The sequence below is a fragment of the Cinclus cinclus genome, chromosome 2 (genome assembly GCF_963662255.1).
Source record: "Cinclus cinclus chromosome 2, bCinCin1.1, whole genome shotgun sequence".
NCBI lineage: Eukaryota > Metazoa > Chordata > Aves > Passeriformes > Cinclidae > Cinclus > Cinclus cinclus.
In genome coordinates, this window is record NC_085047.1 from 69190848 (window position 1) to 69215586 (window position 24739).

At 36.1% G+C, this 24739-nt stretch overlaps 1 protein-coding gene across 10 annotated transcripts in view; it reads right to left on the minus strand.

Moving 5' to 3' along the window:
• Positions 1 to 1140: 1140 nt before the first annotated feature.
• The window catches only part of MYCBP2 (MYC binding protein 2), a 171926-nt gene continuing 148327 nt past the window's right edge, over positions 1141 to 24739 (minus strand). For 9 of the 10 annotated variants that reach the window (XM_062487781.1, XM_062487784.1, XM_062487786.1 and 6 more), the window contains 23 exons: positions 24487 to 24686; positions 24062 to 24211; positions 22775 to 22935; positions 22030 to 22186; positions 21133 to 21357; positions 20459 to 20524; positions 19021 to 19260; positions 18842 to 18940; positions 18145 to 18225; positions 17272 to 17538; positions 15593 to 15876; positions 15362 to 15458; positions 13392 to 13511; positions 11704 to 11805; positions 9941 to 10069; positions 7282 to 7414; positions 6953 to 7056; positions 5652 to 5840; positions 5063 to 5170; positions 3806 to 4015; positions 3118 to 3225; positions 2753 to 2918; positions 1141 to 1925 (listed from right to left, as the gene is read on the minus strand). In XM_062487781.1, the coding sequence (XP_062343765.1) occupies positions 1810 to 1925; positions 2753 to 2918; positions 3118 to 3225; positions 3806 to 4015; positions 5063 to 5170; positions 5652 to 5840; positions 6953 to 7056; positions 7282 to 7414; positions 9941 to 10069; positions 11704 to 11805; positions 13392 to 13511; positions 15362 to 15458; positions 15593 to 15876; positions 17272 to 17538; positions 18145 to 18225; positions 18842 to 18940; positions 19021 to 19260; positions 20459 to 20524; positions 21133 to 21357; positions 22030 to 22186; positions 22775 to 22935; positions 24062 to 24211; positions 24487 to 24686 (3512 nt within the window). In that variant the 3' untranslated portion in view covers positions 1141 to 1809. The remainder of the gene's footprint in view (positions 1926 to 2752; positions 2919 to 3117; positions 3226 to 3805; positions 4016 to 5062; positions 5171 to 5651; positions 5841 to 6952; positions 7057 to 7281; positions 7415 to 9940; positions 10070 to 11703; positions 11806 to 13391; positions 13512 to 15361; positions 15459 to 15592; positions 15877 to 17271; positions 17539 to 18144; positions 18226 to 18841; positions 18941 to 19020; positions 19261 to 20458; positions 20525 to 21132; positions 21358 to 22029; positions 22187 to 22774; positions 22936 to 24061; positions 24212 to 24486; positions 24687 to 24739) is intronic. The other variant, XM_062487782.1, reaches the window with a different exon arrangement.

The following is a 24739-nucleotide window of genomic DNA, read 5'->3' on the forward strand; positions in this document are numbered from 1 at the left end:
AAAATGAAAATGGGTTAGACATCCAGTACAGGGACAATCACTTCCCAGGTTCTGCTGGCCACACTATTTTTGGCACAGGCCAGAGGCCATTGGCTTCCTCAGCCACCTGGGCACTTTGCTGGCTCATGTTCAGTTGCTGTTGACCAGCACCCCCAGGTCCTTTGCTGCTGGGCAATTTCCCAGCCCTTCCCCTAGCCTGCATGGGGGTTTGTTGTGACCCAAGTGCAGGATCCAGCACTTGGCCTTGTTGAATCTCACACAATTAAAGGCCTACCAATACAGCCTGTCCAGATCCCTCTGCAGGGCTACAGTGAATAAGATCAATTGTAGTTCACAGGTGTGTGAACTATTCAGAACTATTTCAAAGTGCAGATACATATGCTGAACCTCTTTTAGCAGGGGGGTTGGACAAGATGATCTCCAAAAGTATCTTCCAATGCCAACCTTTGATTCTGTGATTACAGATGTCTGAAGTTAGGCAAGATGAATCCTATGGTTCCAGTCTGATCAAGATTGTCTGGTGTGGATGCCATCTACCTGTATCTTAAATGTAAAAGGCAGTAACAAACTTTTCATCAGCTTCAAGATGGAAATGCTAGAAAAGGAGTTGAACACATCTAAGAAAAAAAAATGTAAAGAGAAAACCTTATAGGAAGAAGTTTTTACTTGAAGTTGTATTTTGCATTCATTATGCAGGTGCAGAGGACTTGAGACTCTCAGGAAATAAACATTTTGAAATTCAAAAAGCTGTTTGTCCTAAAAGTGGGAGTGATTAGAAGTCTTCAGTAAAATAAAACTGATCAAAAATAATTAAAAATGCAGTCTTCTTGTGTTTTAAAACACTGTTGGTAACTAAAATTGGAAATACATTGAATAATAAATACATTGAAATTGGAAATACAATTCCTCATATGAATGCTAGCACATTTACCCAACTTTTCTGTTGAGAAATGGAGCAGTGCTTTTTATGTCTTAAGTACTTCCATAACAACCAGTTTACCCAAAAAACTTTCTTACTTTTGAAGAGTCCTCTGAAATAGTTAAAGGACACCTCTCTTCTTCCCTTTCCCTCCTCCCCCACTCTGTTTTAAAAGTGTTTCTGAAAATGGAGGCTTACACATTTGTTAGACTTTCACTGTATAAAAATGTACAGTGGCTTTATTGACATGTACATTCCATTATGTTTACAGCTGCAAGATATGAGGCACACTCAGTATTGCACTTCATTAAAATTTCAGGCTCAAACATAACCCAGAAGTTTAAATGAAACTGCTGTTGTAATTTAATATTTCTTATACAGGACAAACATTGATACCTTTATATACAGTGTGATACTTGTTACATTTATGCCTTCCTAACACATTTTTTATAACAGTCTAGGAAATAAACCAGAATATTCCTCTTTCCCATCCCCACTTGTGATGCGTTACAATTGTACAAGATTACAAAAAGTCAGTATACAATAATCAATATTTTTTTTTCTCCTGAAAGCCAGCATCATTCATAGTCCACAGACACACAGATCCTTTAATAACAATTGTTTATTTGTAAATGTCCAATGTTTCCTAGCCGATGACTGTAATGGCCACATGCAAACACCTCACAAATTTTGATGTCTCGGTTCAAAAAATGTTAATATCTCACAGCAAGAATTATGTACATGGTATTTGGCATCCTTCTTGCACTGTAAATGGTTCCTTTATACCTGGGTTATGGAATGGTCCCATCCTCATCCCAGCTGGACATTGTTTTCAGGACACTTGAGGGATGAGGGCACCTGTTTTGCTCTGGTTAAAAAAAAATGCTAGTCTAAAAAGTGTGTGCATTTCTGCAAACCCCACAACCCAGAGCAAATTCTTCACCAGTGGGTGGATGGACAACATGAAGTGGACATTCTGTTCCTTCAAGTTGTTTACCTTTGGGACCTACAGTGAATTTAAGGATGAGGGGGAAAAAAAAGAAAAGAACAGATTAATGCCTGTAGACTATGTAAACAAATATACAGTTCCTCAAAAAAAACTCCAAAACTAAGTGAAGGTAATACATCTTGTTCAAGTGTTGAATTGGTATTTGAAGGGGGGGGGGGGAAATCAAACTGCCATGTAATTGAAACAATCAAATTCAAATTAAAAAAGGCAAGATGCTTGTGAGACAGTCACTTAGGGAAGCTTTATCTCATTAATACTGTGGAAGAAATCCACACAAGCTAAGAGAAAAAAATGATAATAATAAACAAGAGTTACATTCTGCAGTAAACAATAATTCTAAGATTATAGCAGGAATCGTGAGTTATTTGTTTACTTATTTTATGTAAATATCTTGGCAAAAAGATCACACTTTTAACCCCCAATCATTTACTAATATCAAATCAATATACAACATGCGAACACTGGGGTAACAGTTTGCAGATAACGGCTACCTAAGCACAGATGCATCACCTAATAATGTCTTAATTCTATCAGTATACAATTTTACACATTATTCTACATCTGGAGTCTAACCTGGTATAGGGAAATGAAAATGTCTTGCTATCAAAGTTGCTTATGTTTGCTAATGTTGTTAATGATCAGTACAAGGACATTGTCAGAAAACAAAACAAAAAAACTCACCATGAAAAGCTCATATAAATTAATATAAATATTATCATTTATAAATATTAATATAAATGAATAAATTAATAAAAAAAGAGCTCACAGAAATTGTTACTTATTTCAGAATTCAGTGTGCTAAATTTGCTTTGTAAAAGTCCTACCTGCAGGACAGTGTGGGAGCTCTTCTTTAGGGATGCTTGTCATTCTTTGGAAATCATCATGGCAAGCATTGCAAAAATGTGTTGTCCCAAAACAGAAAAAAACAGCAACTGAACAGCAGTAGCGGCATTTGTATTCTAAGAAATCTGTACCGTGTTTGGGACACATCTGAACAAAGGAAAGCAAACACCAGTCAATGAAGTAGCCATGTTCTAACATTCCCAACAACTCACTTCTACATTCTGTTATTAAGAGTATACAATATTGTACAATAAATATAATTACAAATGACTGTGAATTATTGTACAGCCCAGGTACTCAGAGTTTCAGAATAAAATAAAAACATTAACAGAAATTATTAACTCACCTGAGCCCTTGAAACATCAGAGCATGCACCACAAATAAGTTCTCTTGGATCATAATCATCTCCTTGTCCAGCCTCAGCATCACAACGAGCTTCACCACCAAAATATGCCTTAATTGAATATAGAAATGACTGGATGTTAAACCAGAGACAATTATTCTTTTAACTATTCTTTTCAGTTTAAACCAATTCCATTTGTAAGTGGAATATGATGAATGACTGCCATTTCAGTGGCCTCCACTATTCTGATCTCTCTCAACTCTGTCTGTAGGTATGTGGTTTTGAGGCACTCAGACCATGTCCCACAGTCTTAGGATGAACAAGACAAAAAGCTGCAAAGTACCTTGCTGTATGCAAACAACTGTAAGGCTTTTGGAACAATATTTGGATGCTTTATAAACCCTATGTCAGAATTAAGTAGCAGCTTGAGGTGAACAGGTACTGCACACCTTGTAAGTGGCCACTGACTCAAGGTCCTTTTGGTTTCTGAGCTGCTCTGTATACACACTTGAGCTTTACTAGCTAAGATTCTATGTACATCTCATTAGCCCAACACTTGATTTTTAAAATTATGATTCTATAAACAACATTTTCCTGCTTTTCTGCTTCATACACAACATATTAAACATAGGTTCTGTTTTAAGAAATTACTTTTGAAATGGTAATATACATTTAATAAATAACACCATACCTTTTTGCACTTGTAGCAAACATAGTAAGCATATCTGTTCATAGCATAGCCAGCTGGGTCATTATAAAATCTAACACCTGGTGTTGTGATGGCCTCACTCTTGTGCAACCCTTCATACTCCAATCTCATTAGTGCTTTTCTCCTTACATCTTCATAGAGTTCTTTGATTGGATCAAGCAAATCTTTTAATACCGTGTGATTGATTTTGTTCTGAAATAAATAAAATTCTTATTAAAATATCTTTCATCTTTATCCCAACAGCTACGATAGTTTGTGTTACGGTCAGGCAAATAGCACGATAGATGTCATAAAAACACAGGCCCAGGCAATGGACATTTCAGAAAACGGCTGACATAGAATGCACTCCATTTGCTGCAAACATAGTATCCATGAATGTTTTTTCTGTGGCCTGTTGTGATATGGGAACATCATCCCTTCCAACAGACTAACAGCCATGGAGGTGGTGAATAGTATATGAAATATTCACCACAGCACAGGAATATTCCAATTGTGTATTTTCTGTAATTTTGGTCCTTTTTGGCTTACTGCTCAGCAATTAAGCACAATGACTGATAGTCATTATGTGTGATCACACATAATACAGTGACTGAAAGTCCTCTATGGCAGCTCTTTATCAATTAGTGACCATGAGCTACTCCCATAAATTACCACAACACAACAGGACAGAAAAACCATAGCATGCAGAATGGCTGATGATTCCTAAATTTCCTAGGGTGGGGTAAGGCGCTCTTCTTTCCAGCAGCTATCATATGTTCTCACTTACAGCAATTTAAATTTCATAAAGTGCAAGAGGAATTGTTAGTAACTTAGCTGAACTGAGTACATGTATTCTTCAGCTCTGCCCTCACACTGAAAAGCAAAGCAGCTTTAAAAGTGGTTAGTAAAATGAAGAACTACTGCTTCAAGATAGTGTGATTTAAATTTACTTCTTCCTCTCCCCACCATCACCAAATACTGAGAATTTTCAAGCCAATGGTTATAAGAATAAAACAATATTAAGACAAGGTCTGGACTATGCTTTCTTTTTAAGAGGACACCTCAGGGAACAGCAGGAGAAGGTAAAAAGATGCATCAATGCTAGTCTTTCTATAGCAACATGTGGAATTCAGAAAACTAGTCATATATAACTTATTTATACTGTAACAAGGAATACAGTATTAACAAAAAAAAAAAAAAAAAGGAAAAGCAAAGTATGAGGTAAGTTGGCTGACTTTGGCAGGTACACAGCTCATTTACCTTGCAAATTGGGCAGGACATAAACCCAAAAGTTATCCTTGGCCCAAGCCATCTGTTTTCTAGTACTCGTTGACAGCATTGCAAATGGAAAACATGGCTGCAGTCCAGCTTTAGAAAAGAGTACATGAAAGTGAATACTGAAGTTACATTAACCACTAAAGTAGAAGTAATTTGCTTTAAGTGGCAACATATATCAATTCCAATATTACTTTATTTAAAATCCTAGAAGATCCTTATTTTCTTCTTAACAATGAGAAAGAACATAAAATGGGCATTAAAATCATAGCCACTCAAAGGTTATCTATGGCTATATGCCATACATGCAAATTATATCCATTAATTACCTCAGCTGCTTTTCTCCCTTATAAAATATCATGTATTTTAATAAAGTAGACATAGCAAACTAAATTGATCCAATCTGCTTTCTTGAAATAGAAAGCTTTTTAAGTAGCTTAACTATTGTTATGTCTGTTTTCAAATTCTGAAGAGCACAATTTGAAAGACTTTATACTTCCACTTCCTTCATACTACACATTACAATCATACTAGTAATCTCTTAAAAGGGGAAAGAAACAAACAGACAAAAAACCTGGATAGCTGGTGCTGCTGAAAGTGCTTCAGTAAAGCAGATCATGCACATGTCATCAGCATCTTGTTTAAGAGTTGTAGCGTTTTTATCACAGCCATGCAGGCACGGCAAACAGTGCTCTTCGTTCTTAACACCTCCACAGGGGTGACCACAGGGGTGTGTCTTGCTGCAGGCAATCTTAGCATACTCCTAAGCAAATTTAAAGTAAAGAGTTAATCATCTTTTCCCCTCCACTGAGTGTTCTGACAGTGTTGCTTTTTGAAGGACTGCTGGTCCGTGCAATAAACTGAGATAGAAGAATCATCGTTTATATTGTCTGCTGCTGCCTCAGGTACTTCGGAAAAGCAAAACCTTGCGTACTTGAAATAACAATGTTTCCTTTGTTTACCTGCATTGCTCCTGAAAGCAAATGGCATAATGTAACCATAATTTAAAACTTTCAATACAAAGAGAACTGTTCTTTGATCCTCTGTGTACTTTTCATATATTGAGTGCTTCCTGCATAAACATTGCTCACCCTGGATTAACAGCCTTTAAGATATCTGCAGATTTTGGAGAAGTTTCAAGTAACTCACTCATAAGAATACATTATAAGCTAATCATTAATCAGCAGTTTTACAAAAGCAAATGTACATGGAAATGCATTTCTAACTACCTCTAATTTCCATCCCTAATAAATAAAAAACTTATAAAAAGCTAACAACAAATTGAACTGAATTTAAGTAGCATTAATATAATATCGTCATAGGTAAAGTAAGAAAAAAAGATGGCCAATTTTTTTCACTGCGACAGAAGTAAGTAAGGTGAGATAAGAAACTGGTTATGATTTGGCCTTCTGCCAATTGCACCCACTATAGGTCACAGAAACACTCAGGATATGTGGATACAGAGGACAAACCTGGCCAAGTCTTCAATGTTGCACACTCACATAATACACGGGCTGTTGGGCAAACGCTTTTTATCAAGCTTTCCAGTACATTTGACTTTACGCTGACAAGGTACATTTTACTTTGTAATTGCAAGGCTGCTGTGAAAACTTGAGATACTTTTGAAGATAATAATGAAACCACCCAGTATATCAATTGACTATTAGTGTTCATAATCTGTAATTAAAATAAACATTTACAAACTCAGAAGTATTTGAATGGTAATTTTCAATACTGAAACTTCTTCATATGAGAGATCTGATTTAAAATGGACCACAGGGATAAACAAGGTTTATTCAAAATAAGAAGCCCATTTCATCCTATGATCTCTTACATTTATGTAATTAATGATGATTGATACTTGCTAATACACACCTGGCAGTCTGTATCAGCACAAACACTTCCCACTGCTGATAATTCTGTTCCACTCCTACATCCACAGAACCGACATGCTTCAGAACTGCTGGTGGTCGGTTTGCCTACGGCCACAAGAGAGAACAAGGCCAAAAATTTTCTAATGAAACACAAGGGACTGATACTCTATCAGACATCAAAGCAGCAGTGATAGAAAACAACCAGAAATCCAATGATTCTTATGCAGCTAAACTATTCTACTTTTATTAACAAACATTTAAAAATACTGTCCTAAAGCAGGTGAAAATCACAATAATCAGGATAAAGAGCAAGTAACAGCTGTGTTTTACCTGTCTGTTCTCTAAACTCCACCATAGCCTTCATAGTTTTAGAATCTGCTAATGCCATCAGCCAGAAAAGTTTGGTCCTACCACAGCCCTCATGGAGATCAACTTTGATAGCTTCTTCTTCTTCTTTGAACACCTGTCAAGTTAACCAAACAGATACTAAACAGCATGTTTACTTGGAGCATGGATGTGTGTCTGTTATTTCTGTCGTTCTCTCTTTGCATTTACACTAGGCATTTTATAGATTCTGTGGAGATTGTCTACTGCAAGCTGTTTTTCTTTTATACATTCCATAACTTGTACATATTGCAGATATGCAGGATAAAGGCCTCATGTTTTTAGAAGTAAAAATGAATAAAATGAATAAAAAATGAAAAATGAATAAAATTAACTCTTGATCTAACATGGTGGAGAAACAATAGTGCAGCAATGCTAAGAATAGAGCTGCACATTTTTTTTCTGATTTAACAAATACAGAACTTGAACTTCATAATTCCTACCCAACACATCCAGTAGGCCACAGAACATTAAAAGCACAAGATAACATCAGAAATATCTTCACATAACCATGCTAGTAGTCTATCAAAGCAACACTGAGAATAAGGGTCTTAATAACATGCACTATAGAGTAACAATAACAGAAGTGCGTAATACTAGTATTTTTGAATTCCATATAAATACACAGTGGCTACTTTTGGCACCAGTGAGGAAAATGTCAAGTTTTTGCAAAATAAAAAAAACTGCATGAGATCCTTAGGGAACTTCATGCGGTCTCTTCTTCTGCTCCTTATCCCAAGCTTTGAAGGCAGTTCTGTTTGCATTTGTTTCACCTGCAATGCAATAGAGGTTAGAATTTTCCCAGCTATGGATGTATACAACTCACTTTAATTCTTACTGGAATCAGAATAAAACCCCCCAACTGCTTCGCAGAATATTCACATAAGCACAACTGAGTAACTTACAGGCTTGTCCTTTGTGGAGGGGAGAGAAAATACATCAAAGAGGTATGTATGACTGAAGTTGGATAAAGAACAGGAAGCAAACAGAAAACAGGACAGAGGGAACATGGCAGAATTAAAATTCAGTTTGAGAGGCTTAACACGTGAGATGTAAAGGAAAAAGTGGTGAATAAAGAGCAGAAATTTAAACATGCTTTTAGAAGTAAATAGGAAAATCTGTTAAGTAGCTATTTTGGACAGATAACAGGAAAAATGTGAGGTTTTCTATGAGAGAAGAACTTACTTTTTATCAACTGTAATCTGAACAGGCTATATAGGAGAAATCAGAAAAATGAATGAGACTAGACTGTGCCGTGCCATGACAGTAGAGTAGACATAAAATGATCTTAGGATGACAAAACAGGAAAATTTTAAAGGGGATTGCAAAGAGTCTGGCTAAGAAATAGAAGATAATAGACACACATGGAAGTGCCAGGCTGAGACTGCACTGCAAATGCTGTGGCACTAGAGAGGAGTGTTTCACTGGAGAGTGAAACTCAGTACCAAAGGTCTGAGGTTTACATCACACGTGCTCTAAACCAGCTGATTGCTTGCACTGAACGATCATTAGCAATGTGTCTCTGCATTTATCGTCTGATTTGCTTTTAATTTCACCTGGAAACAATCCAATTCATGCACTCCAAGTCTGCTCAATAACAGAAAACATTGTACTTTAAGAGATATGATAATCTCCTTTAAAAGCCCATTCCTGAATGTAACTAAAAATAGATGCATTCTAGGAAAGGGAGAAGAGGACTGAGTTCCATTGAAGTAACTTTATTAATTACATTTATTATCTTAATTTTTTTACAAATATAAGTAGTCAGAGGGGAATGGGAAAATAAAGGACCACAAAAAAACCATAAATGAGAAACAGTGGCAGGAAAGAGGAAATGTTCAATAATTCCAGAAGTAAAGGCATCTTCAACATTAATTTCAATGACAAAAAAAAAAAGATGCAAAGAAAACGTAATTTCAAATTTAGAGATGAAAAGGATAAATGAATACCACAGAAGAATACTAATTAGCAGAGTACTCAGCAAGTTACAAAAACTCATATCTTGTCAATCCTAAAAACAAACCCAAAAGAAGTCAAGAAATTTTCAAGCTTATGGATAGGGCAACATTTATCTGTGAAAACACAGTGAAAGCTGGAGGAATATTGAAAAATAAGAGAAGACTCATAGGGGAACCAGTAGGAATATTTGCTGTCTAATCATCTTCCTGGATATTAAAAAGGAATACACATACATGAGAACTGAAGGGGTTGGCAAGCACTGACTCATGACAGAAGTAGTAAAGGAGATAAAATTTACTAGGAATAAAGAACCAACATAAACTTAAGAAAGTCTATGCAGCTTCTAAATTCGTCTAAAAAAGCATTTCTAAGCAATGTTAAACAAGAGGAAAAAGCTGATGCAGCGTTAAGAACTAGAACTAGGAACAACTGCAAGATTTTCTAATCTTTGTGAAAGATAAAGGACAAGAGAACGTACCCATAACAATTAAAGAGAATTAACTGGAAGCACATCTATCCCATCTCCAAAATAAAATAAAACACCCTTTTCAGATTCAGTATTTGCTACTAGCTTTTGGCTATATTTCATTTGGGGAGATGCACACAATGATGCAGTGCACTCAAAATGGGGCCACGTATACTCTACCTGTCTCTGGTGAGTTTTTGTTCGCCGATGGAGATGAAGGAATCGGTCACAGTCTGTGCACAAATTCCCACAGACATTACATAAAATGATTGCAGCAGTTTCACCATCATCATGGTTATCACACATTGGCTGAGAGAAAAAAAGAATAAATTCCTCTTTATTAAGTCCTTCACTTCCTTTCAGCATCACACCCCCACACCTCCCCTCCAATTTATAAAAGAGGATAAAGAACTTGTTTGGACTACTAATGCTACCTTTAAAATTATCAGTATTCAAATAATTATTTCTTGACACAAACCCCCTCAATTTATGACATCAGTTTTTCTGATACTCTTCATCTCATAGTCTGTGTGATGCACCAAAAAATGTGTTTTTCAACAACAGAGTTGAGACATCACTTGTAACTAGTCTGAGAAGAGGCTGACGTGGCAACAAAGGGTTACAGCCATGTTAACAGGAAAGTTCAGAGATATGAGCACTCGGGTCAGTCAACAGGCATGATATTTACCCTTCATTACTTTGATATGGTGTGTTTACTCTTTTCAAACATCTAAACTAAGCTGTAGGTCATCCATACCTCAGAGACAGTGTGGTTGAAGTAAGAAACTCCAAAATCCATCATAAAATTAAGTTGCTCTACTGACATTTCTTTTTCTAATTCAGCAGGATTCTGTTTTGCAATACAAAATATCCCCACAAATAGACTTCAGCAACTGATTTTGACTTTGCACATTCTGAGAACAAGTTTCCATTGTAATACCAGAACATGTAGTTTTGATGATACTCTCATGCAACTTAGAACAGAGTTCTTTCAAAGCAGTTCTGGCAGGAAGACACACAGCTCACCTCAACATTTGCATATATTAATGTGAAATGGGATTGGGGAATTTCAGGCTGGGTTCATCAGCAGCTTTGAATACCTGCTTGACAATATCTGGGCTGCTCCTCTGACATCTCCAAGATCCTTGACCTTCTTAATTACCTCCGAAACCTCTGTGTTTACTTCCCTCTCAGCAGAGTTTTATTCCTTGCTGCTGCAGCAGCTCTATCCCTCCTGTATTCTGTTTCTACCTGCACTGAACTGCTTTGGATGCTTCTTTGGTCTAACTATACTTCGTTGCTATTGCACACCCTTCCCTTGCTTCCCACAGGGATCCACTGAACCAAGATATACAGAGGCCTGCTTCATTACCATGCTCTTTCTAAAATGGTATTAAAAAAAATAAAAAATCAAAAGCTTTTTTCTCATACTGAAAAGTACAGGCATTTTGTCAACTGAAAAGTTTGGACAGAATAATATTCCATATCAAATTTATAAATCTCTGAGACAATGGTAGTTTTACTAAATTCAGTTAGAAGGAGTTTTCTCCCTGGTGTAAATCAATCATTCTCTAGTGAGATGGGGAAGAGGAAGCTAAATTACAAAGAAGTAGTTATTGAGTAACACAAAGTAATTGATTTTATTTTGCGACAGGGATTAAGACAAAGAAAAAGCTCTGATAGAGGGTGCTGTACGAACGGAGTCAATCACTAGAAAACTAATCACACAGATGTTAGGAATGCCTTGTTTCATCCTGAGTACTGGCAAAATTGCAACATTATTGTTTTAAGTTGGAATTTCTGCTTTCTGAGCAGTGCTTATCTAGACTGGGATGGAAGAAAAGGGAGAAGGGCCAAGTTTATAATTTTCTATCATTATTCTAAATTCTTTGATGAGTGAATATATCGAAATAACCACAAAACCGTATGATTTTCAGTCTCACCATCTGTTTCTGTTGTCCGTCCTTTCCCATCCATCTTCCTGAGGATAGTCTATCAACATGATCCTGATCAAGTACACAGAGGGATGCTAAGGCCAGCCACAGCTATTGAAAGGCAAGGTAGAATTAAATGTCTTGGACATACTGGAATCAAACCAAATTAAAATCAGATTGAAGGGATAAATTTTTCAGATAAGAATGTCACCATTACCTGCAAACTCTATTGTTGTTAGCTGAAGCCTGCACATACAATGCATATTGGTTTTCCAAAATAAGTCAGGAACATTATAAAACTTATTTAACTTCTGGGAACTAGCTTGTTTCTTTCAGGTATGTCACTTTATGATTATAAATACAGTAGTCAGTGCACACGAAAGAAAAAGTAGAGAAAGATCAACCAAAGCACATTATGAAGAAATATCAGGAATAGACTTGCACATTGGTCCAAAACATTGCAGGCTTCGGGGAAGAAGAAATTCAAGGACACAGACTAATAAAAATAAAATCAACCCCAAAAACAACCACCCAAAACTTCAGCTCAGTGAGACTGGTTTCCCTGTTCCCTCCTCACTGCACAGGGCAATTGACATTACCTAGAAAAGGGTTTTGAACTAACTAGTCCAAGGAAGCTTTCTTCTCTCTTCTTCTCCACTGACTACAGTGAAATCCTGAACAGATGAGTTACATGAGGGCGATCTGTCAGCGCAAACAAACTGAAAGGCACTTAACAGTAACTTTTGTGAACAATCTTTAACCAAACATTTGATTTGAATAAAATTGTTTTTGTTGAGAAACTTTACTGGACTCTCCCCAGAAACCCCACATCTCCATGACACAACTACAATCAGTCACAGGAGCAGCTGGGCTGACATTTAGGGCTCCTCTAAGACCTGATTAAACTAATATGATGACAGCAGAAGCCAGTGGTAGTCTGTGACTCTGACCTCCAGAAAGCAGAGACCATATGAGTAACAAAAATGATGAAAAGAACAACTGGTACAGCCTTTTAAGATGGAAAACATGAGTGTCAAATACTTGCAAACTGCATTTTTTTTCTACTTTTATATGCAATCATTAAGCTTGAGAAGCTAAAATCTCTACTCCCTACAACAGCAGGAATATCATAATTTACGGATATGCTTTTCATGGTATTTCAAGCAATCTGGTAAGGTTAAAGTAGTCCTCAGTTCCTAGAAAAGATTCACAAAGTGAAGAGCAAGGAAAGAAAACGAACAGGTTTCACCATGACAGTAATAAAGGGCTCAGCAAATATTTTTTACGACAAACACCAGTGAAGCTTAACTTAATTGTCTCAGAGAACATCTGTTAGAGTGCTTTCATAATAGCCTTGAAATGTGGCAGCTGATTACCTAGAAGTCAAACCACTTATAGTAATTGCTTGGAGAGCTGAAAGAAGACGGCTGATACATATTGTGCAATTTTCCACAAAGATGATCTCAGATTTAGTGTAAGGCAAGTGTGACAAAGTCCATGCAGAATTATTTAAAGAATAAACCCCCAAATGTATACAGGCATCACACTTATTCTTCATTATTTCTGAGATTCCTAAGATACCCATTTAATTCTAATTCAGTTTTGACTTGTGTATTTCTGACATATAAGAAGGTTCTTGAATAGGCTTCTACCACACATTTACAATGAACTAATGCTAAGTTTGGTGAAGTTCTTACTCTGGTTGTTGCAATGCACCTCACAGGTGATCTGTACTCTTCTTCCATTTTGGTCAGAGCTATGATGGTTTCGGCAATAGCATTCTTTGTCACACGAGACCAAGCTTCTGACAGATGACCCTGTTAAAGAGGAAACTCCATTTATTACAGCTTTTATTAAGAGCAACTAAAATTGTAATTAGAACTCCTACAAAACATAAGGTTAGTACCTCAAAGTGAGAACAGAAAAAGAAGAAATGGGAGATGACTTTGGTAAATTAGGTGTTTTCACTGAATCATTTGTGTTGGAAGGGACCTTCAAGATCATCTAGTTCCAACACCCTTGCCATGAGCAGACACACCTTCCACTAGACCAGGTTCCTCAAAGTCCCATCCAACCTGGTTTTGATTTTTAAATCAGACAGAACTGGTAAAAATTAGCTCTCAAATACTGAGGCGAGCGATTGAGGCTGTCTCTGAGCAGCTACTGGTATAATTAACTTCATTAATTAACTTGGAATAGGTAGACAGCATACGATTTGAAGAATGGAAAGTCCTTTTCCTAAAGTGTCCCCCACCCCTTCTGGAGAAAGAAAGATGAAGAGCGAGAGCAGGGATAAGTGACTGTGACCAGCACACAGATCACAGTTGGGTTCCTAGAAAAATTAGCTTCATGTGCCTAGCTCAGCCTCCTCAACAGACTCGACAGCTCCTGTACTAGAAAGGAATTAAGAGGAGTACACAGCAAACATCAAAACCACAGCATACTTTCCAATCTTTAATATTCTGAGCCTGTGGCACTGACTCATACTCTCAAGTTTCTGATTCAGAGGCTGCTGCATCCTTCAATTCTTATCTTAATCTCTAAAGTTTTAAACTTCGTGCTGAAGGTGACACATAATTGAGATTCACTGGACTCTAAAAAGGAAGATACAGTGACTAACTCAGATCCAGATACCTACACATTGCAAATGGTGAAAAAGTTATGTGAAAGGAATCACATTTGTAACCTCTATGAAGAGGATTGTTAGACTGATGCCACCCTGCTGATAATCAGCAGCTCTAGAAAGCCTTAAAAAAGTTTTCCAACACAGACAGACTTTAATCGTAACTCATAACAATTTTGAGATTCTAAAATCTTGCAATCAGAACTGACAGTAGCAATTGCAGAGAATTCCCATCCAGCTTTAGCAACTTTGAGAAGGAACCTCCTTAATCTAAGCACAGTGAATGATTTAGAAAACAGGACTCTCACCCTGAAGATACTGAAAAACCTTTCAAAGAGTATTCACAGAGAAAAATCTGTGTAATTTAGCTCATCTCACTGAAATAGGTGCAGAATTAAGGAAAACAAAAACAACCACCCAACTAAATTCCTTTCCCAAGAAAATACACAAAACCTTTTTTCGTTTTGCCACTATTGCTTCTGGGAAATAGCTGAATCACTTTTCATCAGTTTTTCTGCCAAAAAATTGTCTGAAGCAGAACTATGGAAAACTTAAGCCCAGATAAATAAAGCAGTAAGTAACTATCAGTGTAGATTTCAGTGACTGAAGGAAGTCAATCTCAACCAGAAAATCCATACAGTAAGTTTACATAGTTACATGAAAACAATGCTACTATTTTACTTCACAGATAAGTTTTACTTTTCAATTAAAGTTCTGAATGCTCAAGATTCAAAAATTAAACTTTAAAGTTAATAATGTTAGAAAATAACCCCCAGTTATTGTTTACCTCTAAAATTTCTAGTATAAGCAACTTATTAAAAAGCTTATTTCAAAACCTGATTTCTGTTTAGAAGAATCAGAACTCAGTTGCTACCGTTCTTAACCCTAGATTCTATAAAAAAAATTGTATGTTTTTTGTTTCTTGAAACCAATTCACGTTTAACAGCTCAATCCAACACTAACTGTAACAAAAGTAACAAAAAATGTACTTTGCATTATCAGAAATATTTGAAAATCATCCACATTTAAAGGATAGAAACTCACTGCTGCCATGTCTTTAATGAGTTTAATGATGATCTCTGAAATCTGTGTAGGTGTTGACCCCTTCATCCACCAATGACTTTCACCTCGCCGAATATAGCTGCAAAGGGTAAATGGCAATAGAAGAAATAAACTCAAATAATTAGCTAGTATTTGTCAAAATCTAGCACAAAGAAATAGTGTACATACTCAGCATACAGTAGGTTGCAGTTCATTACATATTTTTAAACAAACCTGGAATTGAAGATCATTGGAAGTGTGACTGTAGTAACTCCTTTGCCTGCAGTAGTGCCAGCTGTCCCTGTGATAGTAGTTCCTTTGGCTTTTAGCTGTACAGTGAGAGCTTTGGCAATGCATCCCAAAAACATGTCCAAGATACCTAGTTTGTTCCAATCTCCTTTTTCTGTTGAATGGATTATATCACTTATATCTGCTGGTGGAAGAGACTTCACCCCTATAATACTTGCGAGGCGACTGGGGGTTACCTCAGGCAAAACACGCCTCAGTAATGATGTTACCTGGAGAAAAAAAAAATCAGAACACCACGATTCTTACCAAGAAAGCTGGAGTTTTAAGCAAAACAAATTCAAGTCCATCTCAACAAGTTATTTCAGTTAGAAGGACTCAATGAAATTGCTGTACTTAATTATCCTGTAAGAAATTCTGCAATATTTCTATGTTACGATGAAGTGTTTATTTATGTAAGCAGTGAGACAAGGTCAAGTGGTACAAAACTGATCTCACTCAAACAATACTTAGTCTCCACATAAAAACAAAATTATATTTGGTACTGGACTTAAGGTAACAGTGATACAGATATTTGTAGAACTCTGATTTTCTTGCATGGTACAGACATGTCACTCACTTTACATGCATTATTGAGATGCCAGAAACTGTGGTAGGACTGTTAGAGACACTTAAGCCTTCTGGAAACAAAGTACTTGCATGAGGTACTGAGAATTATAATACTTTTTTCTGACTCCTTTGTTTCTCCTTTTGGTAGTCTAACTGAATTTTTTGCTGTGCCAATAGCTCTGGACCCAACAAGAGCTGTCTTGAAATGACATAACTTCACCAACTGGTGAAGCTGAGGTTGGAATTGCAAGTATCATGCAAAGTTTGGTCCAAATCCGCATGAAACCTGATGAAAGCTTAAGGACTTAACATTTCATACGTAATTTTGCAAGCTCTCAAGGTTCTCTTGAAAAGCTATTGCATATCTGCAATAAATCACAATTGCTAAGTATCTGCCTGCAGGCAAGTTGAGATGTGAGATTTCAACAGTTCAGAAGTTGTAACAGGAAGAATAAAGAGTATGAGACATAAAAACTTCTGCAACAAAACTTAAAATCCACCTGAAGAAGGCACAGCACCTAGCAACACAACAGTGCATTAACTATACTAATGCAAATATTTTATGTTTATGTTATTAACATTATTATATATATGCGTATTTATATATTATGTGCATATAACTATATATATACACTCAGACAATGTTCAACTTCAGAAAGAAACAGATATTAAAACTCATCTTGAGGATACCAAGGGTACAAAGAAGATGCCTAGCTCTACCTGTCTAGCACACTACTACACTTGGAGCCTGAGTGTAAGACAGATGCTAAGAACTCACGTCAGATCCGTAACAGACTCCGGTAATTAAAAACCTCTCATCTTGCCTACACAGGCTATATGGGCACTATATACACATGATATGAAATACTGAAAACCACTGTGCTGTTCATCTGACAGATATTTCTACCGTGCTCTACTTATTAAAAAAACAACCACCCTAAAACCTAACACTTCGATTCCCAGAAGAAATTCTGCCTTTTTTTCAAGCACAAGACTTCAGGATTTTGAAGACGCTTTTCTAGGAATACCAAGACCTTGGAGGAATGGTCAGCACTGACCTGCCTCTGCACCCTGGGAGAAGCTGTGTGTAGCAAGGAGAAGAGGTCCTGGAGCAGAGTGAGCTGCTGGGCCAGGTACTGGCGGCCCACATTGGAGCCGCTGAGGGCCAGGACCATGGAGAGCAGCTCGAAGCAGTAGGCATCCGAGGAGGCGTCCTCGTCGCTGGGCTGCGAGTTGGCGTTCTCCTTGCTGGAGATGGCGTGCTCCCACTCCTCACGGACGCGCGTCGCCTCCATCCGTATGGCCTGCACGATGTGGGCACACACCTGCCCAAACAGGAGCCAAACACACGTCAGCTCTTAAAAATGTCTAGCAAGTGCAAAACGTTGTGGTTCAGGTATCTTCACAAGTATGGCTAAAAGAGAAACCTGTGAATTCTGGCCTGTACTTAAATTATTTTTTTGTATAAATTCAAATGATGATTAAAATGCTGAATTTGCTCATCTCTGTTTTGGAAAGTTTAATTGAAATTATTTTATATTTCATTTCAGACCCTGCTTTTTCATTTACTTTTCACATAGAATTCAGGCTAAAAAATCCCACTCCACATAAAGCCCCGAAGAAATAGCTTTACTCAACACACACAAATAAAAAGCACTTATTAAAATATTCTCTTGTCCAGTTTAATAATCAGAAAGCTTAAAAAAAGCTGCGCAACAACAGCATGGTAAAAAGCATTTTTAGAAGAATACAATGTTTGCCAAGGTAAGTGACACAAGAGCAGATTCTGCTTAACTTACTAAACTAAAAATTCTCAAAATTAATCAACAGCTCTTATTGTGAACATCTTCATAGCAACAGTCACAGAAAATGAGCTTATTTATTACAAGACAACAATATTTAATCCTGAAATAATTTCAAAAGGAACAAACCTGTTTCTGCAAATTTGTCAGTTTGCTCCGGCTGAATATGATCCCTACCATGTGCTCCTTCAGGTCTGCATCTGATGTTGCCTTCATAAAAAGCATATTTAATATTAGAGCAAAAGTTTCAAGAACACTTCCTAATTACTGTAGTAATTAACATGGAATGTATCAACAAACTGTGTTTTGTAAGCCAGTAGCTTTTTTTACAGGAAGATATATAAGCAAGATCAATTTAGCTACATTTAATAAATACCGCTTCAATGCATTAACTTTCTCTTTTTAAGAGGAATTTAAGCATCAAATGAAATAATAGGCAAGAAGAGTGGAGTGCAGTTCCTTCATACCTTTTCTCTACATATTAACAAAGCCTCTCTTGAGGCAAAAGATAATAGCCAGGACTTTCAGGCTGACCATTACTACAGGTGTTATATACTTCTGTAGTTGTGAGCATCATTTGCATCACCCTTACTATGGGGTTTCCATTAAATGCATTTGCCTCAGTTATAATTTACTTTTTAAAAAAGTCACTGTGGTTTACTATTAAAAAACTACAATAATATTTAAAAAATAAGCAGTTGCAACATTTTAATTCTGTTTTAATCTAAAAATTATACACCATAAGAAACGGAACAAATACTGAAAATCATCCAGGACCATTTTTTTTTTTTCAGCAAAGTATTATGGATAGAATACAAATAAATACATTGTGTACTTTTTCTTCTCCTTCTGGGGAAGACAACAGGGCTTTTTCTTCTTGTTCTGGGGTTGGCTCAGCATCTCCGGAGATAAGTTTCCCAAATACCTGGAAGAATGACAATGATAAATAATTGACTCTACAATTCATAGTAACTTTCACTGTATAATATATCATTAAAATCCCACCTGGGATGTTATAAGTCGGAATACTCTCAGTGTCTCAGATTCACAATTTCTTTGTTGAGCCACACTTGCAGAAATCTGGCCTGCTATTTTAATGCTTTCACCATCTTTCCATCCAAGAATTTTTACTTGTCGAACTCTTAGTGTGTTCTCTGGACCCTTCAATTCAATTTTGATGATGTGATTATCACCCCCAGGAAGTTCACTTGTTACCCAGCCAATATGTCTTGAATCCAAGTCTACCTATTAGAGAGGAATAAGAAGTTGGAAACTGACATTACATCAAACAAAAAGTCACCTACCATCATAAATCACTGTAACAAATGCTATGCTAGTAATGAGTAATCACAACCCGAGCATTAAGACTTATGTTTAATTACAAAAATATTCAAGCTCCTGAGTTCAGATTAAAAAGTGACATACAGCCATTTCTGTTTTATCTGTAAAGCTGATTAGAAATAGTGGCCTACCTATCTCTTTTATCCTCAAAACGACAATTCATGTATTATAAAAAAAACAACTCTTAAAACTAGTATTTGGTCACTACTTTTATGAAGAAAAAAACCAGCCTCTATAATTTAACTGAAAATATGACACACAATTATCATTAGATACATTATTTCATCTCTATTCACACCAACTCCCAACAAAGAAATTGCTACCCTTACCAAGACATGCAGGACTTAACTGTAAAAAAGGGAGATGAACTGAATCAAATGAAGTTTATTTTAAAGTAAATACTGTTTAAAAAAAGGGAACATAAATAATGCTATATGAAATAATGTATTTAATATGAAACTGCAATGTCACTGCTGGAAACCAAGCACTTATAGGGGGCAGTATCTCATATCACTAATCAGAGAAACCCAAGTCTTGAGACAAGTGAGCTCTCTCGCTTACCCATGGGCTCATTTATAATCAAGCTAGTATTTGCTCTTTCTCATTTCTGCATTAATTCTCAGTGTCTGCACTGAACTATGCTGCAGCAGACAAGGCTAACTTTTTTTTTTTTTTTTAATACCATGAGACAGGATACAGTATGTGGGTGTGCTGGAAGGTAAAAAGCTGTTGGAAAAATGTTAGAGCAGAGGGAGCACAGCTGAATCAGTCCCTGCCTGTGTTCTGGGAGTCTTTTTCTGGAAACCTTCTACAGCTGAAAGGATAAGTTACCATATAGTAATTAAAACTAAATTAATCTAAGGAACATTTTATATTTCCCTGTTCTGTTTCAGTAGAAAAGTAAAAGCTTGATAAACAGTCGGTATACATAACTGAATTCTGCCATTAACAATACAGTATTTTCCAAGGCTTATTATAGTGTCTAATACTTGCAAAGTAATTTATCTACCAGAAGAAATGGAAACGATTTGCTCAGAAAAATCTCTGGTATGTACACAAAAAATGACAGCAATTTTTCTGTGTCAACTGGTAAAATGTTTACCTGCTTTATTCTGCAGAGATCTTCTACTGCCTTGCCAGTTAGGAAGGTCATGGAGGTCACTTTGTTCTGCAACAAGCAAGCAAAGTAAGAATGAAGCACTTCAACTTAGACCATTCTGAGCACTACTTCTGTATTAAGAAAGTATGCACATAAAAGAGAAACTGTTTCATTATAAAAAAGCCCTCCGTGACCTAAAGCAAGGACAAAGAGTTCAAAAATACAGCTCTCTAACACAGTCCGCTCTTTGTATTAAAAGCTGTAGTTCAAATACAGGTATCTATGTAATGTTACTGTACAGATCAATAAACAAGAAGGTAGAAAGTCTAGAAAGTTTGGATTTTATGATTGGTCCTTATTTCAGTGCTTAGGCAGAAACCATGAGCAAGAAAAGTAGCTTAAAATAATTAAATGATGGAAAATACGTCTGAAATAGAACATGCCACTAAAAAGTAAGTTTCCCCGTTTCAGTTTTATGCAACTGCAAATTCAGAGAGATTGGTCTGATCATAACAGTTCCTGCTATCTAAATCACAGGACTTAGAAACTTTACTTTGAGATGTGAACTTGTGAACTAGAATTACCAACTGACAAGGAAAACAGCGCTCCTTGTTTGATAAACACATACAGCTTGGACTATGCACCTTCAATGAGAGACAGTTCCATTTTCCTCTTACCCCAAGATCTCTGGAATTGTCTACATGAACACAAACGTAACGTGCGTTGATTCCTTTTACACAGTTAATTGTGATGTTTTTAGTTTTGTTTTTGTCCTCATCTCCTGATTCCCAGAACGTTTCTGTAGACCCATCTGTTAGACTACCAATCATGGCAGGTCGGCTTGATGTTTTAATGTCAACGATGTTGGTTAGGTCTTTCAGACAAACTACTATACACAGTTCCTGTGAAAACAAATGGAATTTTTTTAAATACTTGAGAGCAAGCCCAAATACAGGCATGATTTACAATTTTTAAAACTGCACAGGCATTTCTGTTTCGACGAATGTGCTCAAGAAATTTGTTCTTTTCTGATTCAAATTATTCAGTCCTTTAAACCAAAGGAAACATTAATAGCCAAGAGCTGAATATATTAGAAAATGTCAAAATATATTAGTAAATGGAAGAAACACTTTAAAAATATTACGCAGAAGTATTAATTCATGTTCCTTGGAATAACAGAAAGAAAAAGATGTAAGCAAAGAAGAACTGGAAGTACACAATATTAGAAAAGTTAACCAACTCCATGACATTCCCCAAAAACTTGACTTGCAAACAAGCACAAGCACTGCTCAAAAAATTTAGGTTTGAGCGATATACAGGCTAAGGGTCAATATTTGACCCTCTCAAGCTAAATTTGAGAGCCTAAATAGCAGGGACAAGATCCATAATTGAGTTATGTTCAAGGAAATACAACACTGCAATAAGGATTAAAAACTAATTAATTAAAATGAATTAAAATTGATTAAAAGTAAAACTCAATTAATTAAAATTTTTTAATTTAAAGAGAATCATCATTGGAAATACAGACTGTTCACAAATGATCCCTACTTCTGAGCCAGAGCTGTAATACTTGCCTGATTCATGACTTCAAAACCAGACTGAACGCTGATACTAAAACTCTCTTCGCTATCTCCATCATCAGATTTAGACAAAATATTGTTGATATGATGAAAAACATTGCTCTGGTGCAGGAACTGGTGATCAGATTGTTTGAATTTAAGACTCCAGCACCTGAAAACACATTTAGTTGACTTTAAAATTTTGCATGTTGGCAAAAGACATAACTTACCCATGAAACTATTAATTACATTTTTGCTTCTCAAAGTATTTCCTATAAACATTTAACTTCAAATATTGCAGGATCTCAAGTGTTTCTAGCGCACCATTTGAGGAAAGCAGAAACAAACTTTTCTTAGAATTTTAATAGTAAATGCAACCTTTGTTATTCATTTTGTGTCTTTGAGACAAATACACAGAAAACAATCTCAAAGTTTAAGTATACTATCCAGGTGACAGATTTCTGAGCACTACACTACTATGCACATACACACAGATCCTACTGTGTTACTCTGTAAGATGTTTTATTTTTCACACTGGACACAGTATAGAATTTAAAAGAAAGTACAATCCTCTCTACAAAGTCTTTTATACTATTATTTTTATGTATAAACATGGAAGTGACTCCTGTATATGTCTTCCCTAGTGGTAAAGATACATGTGCTCCTTGTTGCACTAAGTTTTCAAGCATCCTATTTACATTGCAAATAATCTGCAATTCTACAACATTTCCAGCCTTTTCAATAATTTTCTTGTGCTTACCTTAAGGCCATTTGCTGTAATGCACTACCACTGGGAAGTGACATCATAAGATCAGAGATTGTCTGAAGAAGGCGATGGAAAGTGTGGGGTAAGGGGTGAGCAGCTTCCCCAGCAATCACTATATCTGACAGAGGGTGTTCACACACTCGTGTGTCTTTTTCCTATAGAGCAAAGCCATTCGTATGTTAACAGACTTTCTGAGACAAAAGGTTAATAAACAAAAACATTTCTGCTATTTGCTTTGAGAGTAACTGCAACAATCTTGAAATGAATGTCAACTTGATGCAGCACTTGTTGGACAATTTTAACAGTAAGTTACTCTTGAGCCTTAAATGGGGAATTTGGGAAGCATATTATATACTGCCACATACTTCTCATGATTTAAAGATGTGAAACATTACATGGCAAAAATTTGAAAACAAAGAAATAAACCAGAAATAAATAACATATTACAGCAGTTGAAACCAACTTTATCTGAGCAACAAAATCCAGCCATAGCAAACTTGGTAACTAAGCTAATGTTACCAGTTGCTGCATTTCATTAGAGATGTGAAAATAATTCTAAGTTAAGGTGTGTCAGTATCAGAAAAGCAGTGTACTGGGTTACACTGCTAGAAAGACTAATTTCAGAACAACTAATTTCAAAACTGGATTAGATTTGAAGTGAAATATTATCCTGACTTACTGACTGCACTAGCAGGGGTTTTTTTTAATATTCATGATAATGTTTTAAATCAGAGCTAAGCTGAGAAGAGGTTATATGAAGATGTCTTTTGGAAACGTGAAATGTTAGCCTTTACCATTTTGCATTTTCAGAACTAGATGTTTCTTAAATCACTAAATTAAGTATACCTAGTGCACATATAATTACTAAATTATTTATATATATACACACATACACAGCAGTACATAAATTAATTATGCATTTTTGTAATTAACCATGGACTCCTCTTAGAACACTGAAAGACATAGTAAACCAAACTATAAAACTTCCATAAAAATATTCTCTCTTTTTTCAGGGCACAGAAGGAATAAAAAACAATTTTTTTTTAATGGATTATCAATGTGCTTGTGCTTTTTTTACTTTATTTTTCCATGAATACGAAAATAAAATGCTTTAGATGTTTTCCAGATTTATCAGCACATAGAAAATGATGATTCAGAAGAAAAATTAATCTACATCTACAAAATGGATTCAACTACAAGTAAAGATTTTGTTTCACAGAGGGAGGATTAAAGAATTTCTTTTTTCACATTCGCCTACAAAATCAGCAGAACCTCACTTACTTGTTCTGCATTTTCTTTGTTTGATTTATTTTCTTCATCCTCTTCTTCTTCAGGCTCTACAGGTGCAGGAGTCAGGGAAGCCACAAAATGCCATAAAATATCATGAAGAGAAGTTGTTTGAATGACATTACAAAGAAGCCAATTGAAGGCCTAAAACAAATTACATACAAGGAGTTACCAATTGGTTAAGCAAGCCTAGAGTAAAACCATTTCCTAAACCAATTAGGTAAGGAGGTTCACTGATGATTTGGACAGGCAAATAATGCAAAGGTCTTCAAGTAAGATGTTATTGCTCTGCAGCTAAAAGCTTATTAAAATGAGAACTAATCACAAGGAACTTAGAGTAATCTTAACCAAAAAAATTCCAAGACAGAATTAATGACCATCTTATTTTAAGCATACAAGAGTCATCAGTACATGAATACCTCCATGGCAAAGACTCGGCAAGCAGACTTCCGTAAGGCTTGTTTCATTGCTATTTCAAGTCCTTCCAGATCATGATGCTGGATTACAAATGCCAATACTGGCCACTGGAAATTTCTCTCTCCTTTGGAAAGAGAGCTGTGGGCGGAGATTAACCGAGAAAGTTCAGGTGACGGATGTCTCAGGAGGGAGGACCCCACTTCTATTCAAAAGCATAAAAATATGCATACATTAGATTCCTTGTGCATTTCAATT